The sequence below is a fragment of the Macrobrachium nipponense genome, chromosome 41, assembly GCF_015104395.2.
Source record: "Macrobrachium nipponense isolate FS-2020 chromosome 41, ASM1510439v2, whole genome shotgun sequence".
NCBI classification, from domain to species: Eukaryota; Metazoa; Arthropoda; class Malacostraca; order Decapoda; family Palaemonidae; genus Macrobrachium; species Macrobrachium nipponense.
In genome coordinates this window covers 27069981-27081917 of record NC_061102.1, presented here as the reverse complement: position 1 = coordinate 27081917, position 11937 = coordinate 27069981, and the positions used below count along the sequence as shown (strand labels likewise).

Below are 11937 nucleotides of genomic sequence, written 5' to 3'. Positions count from 1 at the left end.
GGTAAATATGTTCTGTTACAACAGAATTCCATCTAATAAAAGGAGCCCATAAAACACCAAAAATATAGAGATAATAATACTATATTTCAGAGACTGCTGTCTCCCTCTTCAGGGTAGATGGGTGAGCAAAATTTTACAGAAAAGGTGGTATTTATACCAAGAGGTACGTACATCCACAGGCAAGCCAATTTAGGTCACCCACCGGCTGATAATCTTCCTTTAATCTTCTTAAGCGTTGGTTTGAATGAAAACCGTCGATCGTATCTGAAATACATGCTCCTATTGAGATGTTCATTACCTGCCTCTCTTTTATTAAGGACCGATTCCATCATTTGACTCTCGTACCGGCAGTTGCTGCTATAAATTACACGTGGTATTTATACCTCTTGGTATAAATACCACCTTTTCTGTAAACTTTTCTCATTCATCTACCTGAAGAGGGAGATATCAGTCTCTGAAATATAGTACTATTCTCTCTATATTTTGGTTGTTTTTATGGGCTCCTTTTATTATATATATATATATATATATATATATATATATATATATATATATATATATATATATATATATATATATGTATATATATATATATATATATATATATATATATATATATATATATATATATATATAGATAATCACACTCCTCTTTTGTACACTGTGTGATTTGAAAATTGTCAGGTAGTTTCTCGAGAGCATTGGTGCTGGATACCATAAGGTTCTTACTCATGCGTGAAAAAGAAAAGTATTCTGGACTGGGACGTAATGGAAATATAAAAAAAAAAAAAAAAAAAAAAAAAAAAAAAAAAAAAAAAAAAAAAAAAAAAAAAAAAAACTAGAATAGAATCAAAAGTAACAAAAAAAAAATTACTTAAATATCTAGGTTAATAGAAGTCAATGTAAGGGTTTTGTAAAAATAAAATTAACAAGCAATCGAGATGAAGGGTACTACTTTATTGTGACAGAGAGAGAGAGAGAGAGAGAGAGAGAGAGAGAGAGAGAGAGGAGAGAGGAGAGAGAGCGAGAGAGAGAGAGAAGAGAGAGAGAGAGAAGAGAGAGAGCATTAATAAATTACGGCCATTAAAATTCAAAGCTGCAATAAAACCCCCATATCAATAAGAGCAGCTTCAGTCATTTCAATACAAGCGAAGAGCTGCAATAAAGCTGTCAATGATAATTTCGTTGATAAAGGATGAAGAGAATGCAAAAGCGAGAAAGAGAAGAGAAAGCAGAAAACCATACGAAAAGGAAGGGTTGTGGGGCAATCGTGCTTGTTCAAATGCGTCATCAACTTTAAGAGTTCTCTTCCCCCATCTCTCTCTCTCTCTCTCTTCTCTCTCTCTCTCTCTCTCTCTCTCTCTCTGTGACCTTACTAAGTACCGATACCTTTCGATGAAAAGTGTATTTCCGTAACAACTGCGTTCCTAATAGCAGTGTACCTAACTAATATGGCATACTATACTCCGGGCTGATGGCACACCTTTCGATAAAAAAAAGAAAAAAAAAATAGTTGCAAGTACGAGAGGTAACAGGAAGAAGGAATATAAAATTTAGGCCAAAGGCCAAGCGCTGGAATTTATGAGGTCATACAGCGATGACAGACCAATTCAGCGCAAAGGTTTGTAAGATGTAACAGGAGGAAAACCTTGCAGTTGCACTATTAAACAACTGTTGGGCAATTTCACTATAAAACAATTGTTGAGAGAAGGTGGAAATTAAGATGAGAGAGAATATGAATGGGGGTAGAGTAAAAGGGATGAAAGGGGTTGTAGCTGGGGGCAGAAGGGCCGCTGCAATGTTATGCCTACAGTACACAGCGTGGGGTGCATTGATGGCACTACCCCCTACGGAGGAACTGGGGAGACATAAATGTATAAAGCTTTAAAGCAACCAGCATCATTATGGCAAAGGGGCAATACTAAAATATATGAAATGTAAATGATAAAATTCGTAACATTACACTGGGACTTTTCTGAAACATGTCACGTGTACTGGTTGCTATAAATGACTGCTAGACTCACGGCCGCGTGATCAGCTGCCCCTTGTCAATTGGAAAGTTGTAGTCTCTTCCGCCGTACAAAAACATTCACTCTAATATCAAGGATCGGCCTATGGCAACAACCGGTGTTTGGAAGCCAGATCTGCAGGAAGCTACGTGGCGCAAGTACACGGTTGCTATGTCATTTCAATTTCAGATTAATCCAGTAATAAACAGGGCAGTAATCTAGCGAATTGTCGGAGCGAAGTTTGAAAATAGACCGAGTGACACCGACGGAGTAGAAACACTAACCAAAACGCTGTTCCTTTTTCCGTGACGGTAAGTAATGCGAATGTTAGTCTATGATTGAGGCGATAAGCTCGTCCCCAACGGATTATGGCTTTGCTCGTCATAAGAGATCTTCGCCGAAGCACAAAGGATGTCTTTTGTACTTGGATTTAGAACCATCAGGTTTAGTAATTATCTCTCTCTCTCTCTCTCTACCTACTTACTGCAACTGCCTAGTACGGTGTTGAAATATTTGGTTTTATGAAAACGTCACACTAAAGGGACAATATATATATATATATATATATATATATATATATATATATATATATATATATATATACTGTGCCTGAATATATAACACATACATTTATGCCATATACACCGATGTACTTTATACGCATACTTTATACAAGAACATATCACATAGTTACATACACACACTATAAATATAACATTTATGGATGATATATGTCTACGTATGTATATATATATAATATATATATATATATATATATATATATATATATATATATATATATATATACACACACACAACAAAACAAGCATTCAACAGGTATGTCATTTTCTTACACATTCCATGCGGGGAAAAAAGTTATGACTATATTTGGGTTTCTCCTGCAGACTATGAGTTGAGACTTATAAGATAACTGGTTATGCTACCAGGAAATACACTGCGCTATTTTGGAAAGAGAGAGAGAGACAGAGAGAGGGCGAGGAGGAGAGAGAGAAGAGAGAGAGAGAGAGAGAGAGAGAGAGAGAGAGAGAGAGAGAGTAGCCTTACACAGTTAACCACACCAGTTTATTCATAAGTAACTTATGTTTACATACATATGCTAAAACAAAGGATAACGAAAATTGAATAAATCGTTATTGACTGCTTAAGCACGTATATGGAATAAAAACAGGTAACAAATGCATCCACAAAAGCGAGTTAGTGAAAAACAACGAAGCAAAAGAGCGCACGAAGATGAGAAAGGAAACCTCACAACTGAAAAAATATCTTTATTTTATTACTTTTGTTGTTATTTTTATGATATTGCTACAGGTATGAACACATCTGCCTTACATAGATCCCATCGAGACGTATAAATCAATATCGAGTTCGCGTGGTTTGTTCCTTGGGAAATCCCAGGTGTTGCTTTGCACAGGATGTTTATGTGTATGTATATAGTATACATAAAGGTGTGTATATAAATATATATGTGTGTATACATACGTATGATAGTGCATGAGTACACACGTACTTTAGTATGCTGGCGATGTTTAATTCTTTGTTGGAAATCTTTTTGACATCAGGGGACGAATTAGACGTAGCGCTTTGTCAATTTCCTTTTGTTTGGAGTCATTTCGATGTTTTGACTGCCTTCGCTATGAGAGAGAGTGTTTTTTGGCAGGAACATATTGGTATCCTCTTTTATTTTTATCTTGCAAATTTACGCCTACGACGACAGAACAACGGTAATAATATAATAATAATAATAATACTGAGAGAGAGACCCCAATAAACAAACGATATCAAGGCTAAAGTCACGAGAGAATACAACGCCACCTGTACGTCTTGTGGAAATGAGTCATATCGCTGCGTCCAACGGACAACTCATCTCATGGTAACCGTTCCTTTTAAATCGACCAGAATTCGTTGTACAAGTGCAACTACTTATAATATTATATATATATATATATATATATATATATATATATATTATATATAGATATATATATATATAGACTGCAATTTATTAGTTTTAGTACTATATACAGTTTATTCTAATTATTAAAGACAGGTTAGCACAAATAACTCTATTGACGTACTTCTACGCTATTCCAAACGTGAAAACAAACTTTAACATATAGATAAAAGAATTATGAAATATATTTTCCTATTTGATTTGAGTGGGAACTTAAAAAAAAAAAAAAACTATGAACCTTCAAATCAAGCTGAAAACTAAGTGCAATTGTGGAACGAGGGTTATTTGATGTAACAAGGAAGGCGACGGTTTCATACTTTAAAGCAGCTGTTAAGAGCAACATCTGAGCTACTACCCTTTTAAGAGAGGATTGTTTGTGGCAACCTTGTAAAGCGTCGAAGCTATTATCATGGTAATAATACTGCCACAGGAGGGTCACATATGATAACTGAATACGGAGCCATCACGAGATTTCTAGACTGTTCGTAATTCAATTCCCTCGGGGAAGAGTGGATAAACGCCTTGACAAGTTGGAGGAACTGTTATTTTATAACAGACCGAATCTCGCTGTAACAAAAAGAGGCAATTTGGATGAGAAAGTGCAATTTCCGATATGGACGTAGCCTATTAACTGAAAACTTTAAAGGTGCGAAAAATCTACCAAGAACAAATTTGGTTATTAGAAAATTTATTATAACAAGGCACTATTTTACAACCAATGTCGTCAACATGAGAAATGAAAATATGGGAATTGATTTCAGATAAAAAAATAAATATGGACGCTACTACATAACTTTCTGCAAAAAATCTCTTGCATAGAACTGACTCATCGTCATGTTCAGATAATAATATGTAACGTTAGGTCAGTTTGAAGGAAAACTTCCAGGAATAAACATGAAAAAAAAGTAATTTCATATGGCAGCGAAATTGTAGTAACTTTAAATTTCCCGCAACGTATCATTAGGTAGGGGTCTGGAGATTAACATCCCATAACGTCACACACGGACGGAATATAGTTTAGGCCAAAGGCTGGGAGCTATGCGGTCATTCAGCGCTGGGGAGGAAGAGTAAGAGCTCACAATGAAACAACCCCGTAAGGGATGAATACTTATCACATCACCGTGATTCATATAAATCATTCGAGCTACAAATGTCCTTTAATATCCAATTCGCTCTACCTCGGAATTTATATATTTTCATATATGTACCGATGGGGAATTTTTAGTTGATAAATAATTAAGGGGGTGTAGTGGCGTCAGTCCACCTCATGGGGTGCTCTCTGCAGCGCCTCTTCGACCCACAGCTGCGACCCCTTTCGTTCCTTTTACTGTGCCTCCATTCATATTATCGTTCTTCCATCTTGCTACCCACCATCTCCTAACAGTTATTTCATAGCGCAACTGCTTTGAGGTCTTACACCTTTCAAACCTACCTAATCAATTTCCTTTCCAGCGCTGAATGACCTCAGGGGTCCCAGCGCTTGTCTCTTGACCTAGACTATATTCCATTCCATAATTCTCACATATATGTGCAATATGAACAAAAAGGAGAGCAAAGTCTTTTCTCGATCATAAAGGGGGTAGTGTCGTCAGTGGACCTCATGCGGTGCACTGTAGCATTACTTAAGGTTCTTAGCAGCGTGCCTTCGGCCCCTAGTTGCAACCACTTTTGTTTCTTTTACTGTGCCTCCTTTCATATTCTCTTTCTTCATCTTACTTTCCACCCTCTCCTATCACTTGCGAGGTTTTTCCTCCTGTTAGACCTTTCAAACCTTTTACTGTCAGTTTCCATTTCATCGCTGAATGACGTCATAGGTCCCAGTACTTGGCATTTGGCCTATATTCTATATTCAACTCCTCATTCATTCGGTCGAAAAATTAGTTATAATACTGTGACGTTTAAGCAAGACTGTTTTTTAAAGTGAACGCCGAACTCTACTCCGTTCGTACTACTAGGTGTAGGTTATGAGGCAAGAATCCTGTTGTGACTTTCTCACTAAAACGTAAACAAGACCTGAGATATTTAAAAGCCTGGAGGAAATACAATATATAAAAATATTAAAATATCAGCGGACATGCAACTGGGAGGGATATTTCTAAATCGTAATGAGGCAGATCTGTTCTATTGTTTACCCTCACCTGTGGGCCGACAATTTCCTAGGATCAAAAATAAAGACAATTAATGCAATGGTCCTCATTAAACTACTGAATTAAAAGCTGAAAACTCAGTAAAAAAAAAAATCACTATATATATAAAAGCATTCAACATCTCCCACTCCTCAGGCTGGAAAGGTCAGTCAATTTATAACACCGGCTAACTTTAAGAGCGAGTATAAAGCGGTCCCACCTGGACATTGACGGACCAAGGAGTTTCGGCTTGAGATAACAAGGTGTACTTTATCACGGGGGGCGGGGGGGGGGGGGGGGGGGCGCAAGTGGATTCATACCTATGGGGTTCGCGGTAATCACTCATTTGCTTGCATATGTATCTATGATAATATATATAGTTATTACTACTAATATATAATACAACATATATATATATATATTATATCTATATATATATATATATTATATATATATACTATATATATATATAATACATATTAGTTCAAATAATCACGAGAGGTCACATGGCAATTTTCAGGATTTTCGGGGTCAAGCCATATATATAAATATATATATATATATATTTTTATATATATATATATAATATATATATATATATATATATATACATACGTATATATATATCCTTCACATTTCGAAATAACGCTTAACAGAAATTGAAGAATTTACATGGAAATACCTAAAAATGAAATGAGAAAAAGACAGCATGAACTGCACAGCAGGACAGATTAATTTCCAAACGAATGTATAAAATAATAATAATCAAAAGCCAGAAAACTGAAGGCAATGACACTTTGAACTTTCTTCGAGCTCAATTAAACGTGTAAATATCGGCAGTAGTAACTAATTGCAAAATGCTGTCATTCCACAGTTAAATATGTAAATAAATTAATGACTTTGGGCACTTAGCAGTTATGTCGTTGCTCCTATACAGAATAGAGGCTGATTCTCTGCAAAGCAACAGTTATGTCGTTGCTCCTACACAGAATAGAGGCTGATCCTCTGCAAAGCAACTTCTACGCGTTCAGTTTATAGGTTCTGACGCAACGACAGTACTGGAAGTTATTTACCAAAATGCCTCTTATGAAACACAGCCAATCAGGATCGTTTAAACCCTAATTCTAACTACCACTGTTAAAAAGAAACCACAAATCCGGAAGGTTCAAATTGGAAGCGAGAACAGTAGGCCTACTAAAGCAATGGAAATGTGGAATTAACATCGTTATCTTTTAAGAGAACAACGCCATACGAACACAGAACTATGTCAAATTTACACAGCTGGCAGAAAACGATTGCGAGAAGGAGGCTGAACTCAAAAGTAACACCAGAACTTTAAATCAGAGTTTATCATTACGCGGAGCATTTAAAAAAAAAAAAAAAAAAAACAATCTGGGACAGGATATCTGGTGGTGAGTACACTCACCTCATCTACAAAAAGGGGGTCAACGTTTGATTTCTGGACTTGGCTGAATGATGTAGGCTTGTCCCTCTGTTGACCTAACTGTTGAATAATGTGCCTGGTAATCAGACGTCTGTGGTGGGTTGAAGATTGGCCTGATTAACTTTTATAAATTTCACGTACCTTTAATAAATATAACCTACTTTAACCAACATAATATGCACTCATGAATGTTATTCAAAACTGTTCAAGTTACAGGAAGCCTACCATAATAACAAAAAAAAAAAAAAAAACTTGGAACATAGACCTGGAGATTGAAACGAATTTGTGCCCTTTATTTTTCAGTTGGAAACGGCTACCTATCGTGAACATACGCACACAATATATATGTAGTATATATATATTATATATATATATATATATATATATATATATATATATATATATATATATATATATATAATATTAATGTAATCTTCATCAGCTATACTATTACATCCCAAATAAAACGTGCCCCCTTCATCTGACGGTTCTGCAACAAGTAACGTCATCAGTTCAAAGCCGACCTATTCAACTGTATTATAAACACACAGAAAACAGCAAATGTTAATATCTACCTGTGAATGCCAAGAGAAGTGTCGTCCAAAATAGGAACAATTTGTAGTTTTTAATGTCAGCGAATGGCATTTTAATCTTGGGCGATGTAGACATTTTTAAGCGGGAAAATATGAAACTATTTTCTCTTAAATATCTAAATAAAGATGAGCTCAGCTGTTTTGTATAGGAGGTGGCGGCCAGTCGTCAAGATTTTGAAGTGGGAAGGAGATTATTTTGCAATTGGGAAACATAAAACAGGAGGAGAACACAGAGCTCGCCACCTCCTTCGATTTCAACACTTGACAACCGACTGAGAAAACTTACTCCTGCGACCTCCTGTTTGTATCTGATGTTCGGTGAGCAGAGACATCGCGCCATTGAGGTGCCAATTGCTATTTTGACTCAATTGTGCGCTCGATATTTAAGTCTATTCATTGATTTTTACTATGATAATTAAGATACTCTATTTAAGATGTTAACTTATATATTTTTCAATACAAAGAGAGTCAAATATTGGGCAGTAAAATAAAAATTTAAAAGATACACTGATAACGTAAGTTTTGCCCTTTGCGCGCGCATGAATTTCCAAGAGCTGTTTGACTATTGATTTTTTATTTCCTTATCTACTTAGATTTCTAAAACCCTTTCTGAATAAAGGTCATCTCTACCATACCTATTTATTTACCGTACAAAATTAGTTGTCATCGATGACTAGATAAGCATAAAAAAGAAAAAAGAAGCTTGGTTTGAAGCAAGAAAGATACCAGCCCAATTTATCGAACAAAGAATTTAATGGAACAAGCACACCAATATAGGTAATGTATTTACCATTATACTCTAGATTAAATTTCTATTATGCTTAACATACGTTTTTCTATAATTACGTCTGTAATGCATATACGTATCATAGTAGGCTACATATACTCGAAAGTTCTCGTGATGACAAATATTACTCTATCAATCTCGTTTTAATGATCGCAATCTTTTTGTGTCAGGTTGTCATAAAGTTTTCCAGCCGTGATTTCTTTTTTCCACTAGCACTTGACATTTATTTATTTATCTATTTTCAGAATTGCGTGGTTATATCGTCAAGTTCTCTCACGCCATACAATTCTGAATATGATTGAATATTTATTTATATATTTACTGTCCAATGGTTGCTATCGTTTCACGGTAATCACCCAATGCGCGTGCTTGTATATGTGCATGTGAAAAAAAAAAAAGGAAACGCTCCAGCATATCCATATGTCGTGACTCAAGTGTATGATATGACTCATTCCATCTGCATACCTCCCTGAATGAACGACAACGAAAATCATTGAAAATGTGTCTCAACAGTACCACTGACTGAAGGCGTACTATCTACGAGTAACACAGATTCTTCTGTTTGTTGATTGGGATCAACACGTATTTAACTTTGTAGGAGATATATATAGATATGCCTAGTCGCTAACCTTCCTTTTCGTTTATTTACTTTCAGGTATTACCTCTATAGATTACGGCCTGTTTTCATTTTTCGTCACTGTAAAGGTTACTGTTCACATTCAGATTTTTGTCTAGAATTTTAGCTCTACTTGAGACCGAATAGTTCGGACTAGTCCTATACCTATCTTGAATTATGAATCATGAGTTAATATTCTTCATTATCATATAAAAATAATATGATAAAAGAATCTCTCTCTCTCTCTCTCTCTCTCTCTCTCTCTCTCTCTCTCGTCTTTCTCTCTCTATATATATATATATATATATATATATATATATATATATATATATTATGTGGGCGCCATGACCAAGTGTTGTAGCTTTTGGCTCATGCCTGCTAGGCTCACAAATTACTCCTGGCTTATTACCCACCATTTCACGCAGTTTGTTCTACCTATAAACGGGAACCAGGGTTTGCTTAGGTCAAGCTGACCACAAAAGACTAGCTGAGGAACCCACCTCCAACAAGAGGGAATTGAAGCTTACAGTGTAAACTATAGGTACAAAGTCTGTATGCTTTGTTTTAGCGGAAATTTTCTGTTCTCCAGCAGTATGAATGTAGGAAAAAGACTGGTTTTAGAAGGAAAAACAAACCATAGGCCAATGCATGACAACAGTCTATCGTAGTGTGTGGTGCGCAGTTTCTCCCAGTGAGAAAGTGACCACAGTACATTGTCTAGTCATATAGTCATGGGTCATGTAACCATCACATTTGTTGCGATGGGAGATTCCCCTCTCCGGAGTGAACCCTCCACCTTCGTAACACTCTTAACAGCAATCAGTAAGACTTGTGTGTTTCCATGAGAGGTAATTTTGACCATAGGCTGCTCTAGTCAGTTTGTCCCTTATTAAAACAAAAACAAAAATGAAAACATCCAAAATGGGACTACATGCACAGCAGCAGCTACGAGAATACAACTATACTCTGTTTTTTTCCATCTGTCCATCCACCTGTGGTGTTTGCGCATGGTAACACTGCATACCTGGCTTTAAATAATATCCTATTTCGAATATTAACGGTGTAATTCGCATATAGTAAATTATTAAAACACTTTTCAGTTGCAAATGTACACCCAGATGTCCTTTTATTAACCTAAAACTCACACATTGTGTAATTATTTAAAGCCCGGGACGCAGTGTTACCATGCGCGACCATCACAGGCGGATGGACAGATGGAAAAAACAGAGTATAGTAAAACTTCTATAGACTCTACAGTTTCGTCTACTTTACCATTTATCTCTTTATATATTTGTATTTTATTCAGTGAAATAGTATCCATTTAAAGAATGAACACACACACACACAGACACACACATATATATATATATATATATATATATATATATATATATATATAATATATAATATATATATACATTGGAAGAGATTTCAATGTGAGCATTCACATACACCCAATTAAGTTACATAAACATGCAGCCACGTAACTATAAAACTAATTATCTATCCACATAGCAAACTCTAGCACATTGTAACTTGTCACTGATTAAGTATAGACTTAAATATTTATAGCTGATATACATTCGTATTCAATTCCTTTTCCTTGAGTATTTTTTCTACTTAACGTCTTAGCCTATAATAATAATAATAATAATAATAATAATAATAATAATAATAATAATAATATAATAATAATAATAATAATTAATAATAATAATAATAATAATTGATAATAATTACGTAAATAATCAATGGGGAAAGGGCACGTGGTATCATAATGCCATCAGAGTTTTTTTTAAGATAAAAATATGCAGACGACGTAACTCTCGTAAGTCTGATAACCGGTAATTAATTTAATCAGCGAATATGGTTACAATGTCCGACTAGTAATAGGAGATAATCAGATAGTGGTCAAGTAGGTATACTTTGGGTTAGGTTAGGCAAAAAAACAATAAATGAATTATGAAAATATACATATTTTTTACAAGTATCCGTAATTTATTCAAGCGTTAAGTACGTACTAGACATGAAAAGATGATAAGCTTAAATATTTCTATGATATTACACTTCCAAAAGAATATTCACTTCCTCCAGTAGATTAATTCGAAGTTGAATTTGCGGGTAAACTAAGGAAACGTCCCTATACTCTGTTTTTTTTTCATCTGTCCATCCGCCTGTGGTGTTTTTGTATGGTAACACTGCGTCCCGGGCTTTTAGAGTAGTTACGCTATGTGTAAGTTTTAGGCGTAAGTTTTAGGTAAATAAAAGGATATCTGGGTGTACATTTGCAACTGGAAAGGGTTTTAATAATTTACTGTATGCGAATTACACCGTTAATATTCGAAATAGGATATTATTATAATCGTTGAATGTAAGCTGAATGTAACTAT

At 35.1% G+C, this 11937-nt stretch overlaps 1 protein-coding gene across 3 annotated transcripts in view; it reads right to left on the bottom strand.

The window, feature by feature from the left end:
- Positions 1-8440, bottom strand: part of LOC135212636 (phosphatidylserine decarboxylase proenzyme, mitochondrial-like) — a 33583-nt gene extending 25143 nt beyond the window's left edge. For 2 of the 3 annotated variants that reach the window (XM_064246228.1, XM_064246229.1), the window contains exon 1: positions 8127-8440. In XM_064246228.1, the coding sequence (XP_064102298.1) occupies positions 8127-8220 (94 nt within the window). In that variant the 5' untranslated portion in view covers positions 8221-8440. Of the gene's footprint in view, positions 1-7533; positions 7643-8126 lie in introns of all 3 variants that reach the window. The other variant, XM_064246231.1, reaches the window with a different exon arrangement.
- Positions 8441-11937: the final 3497 nt, after the last annotated feature.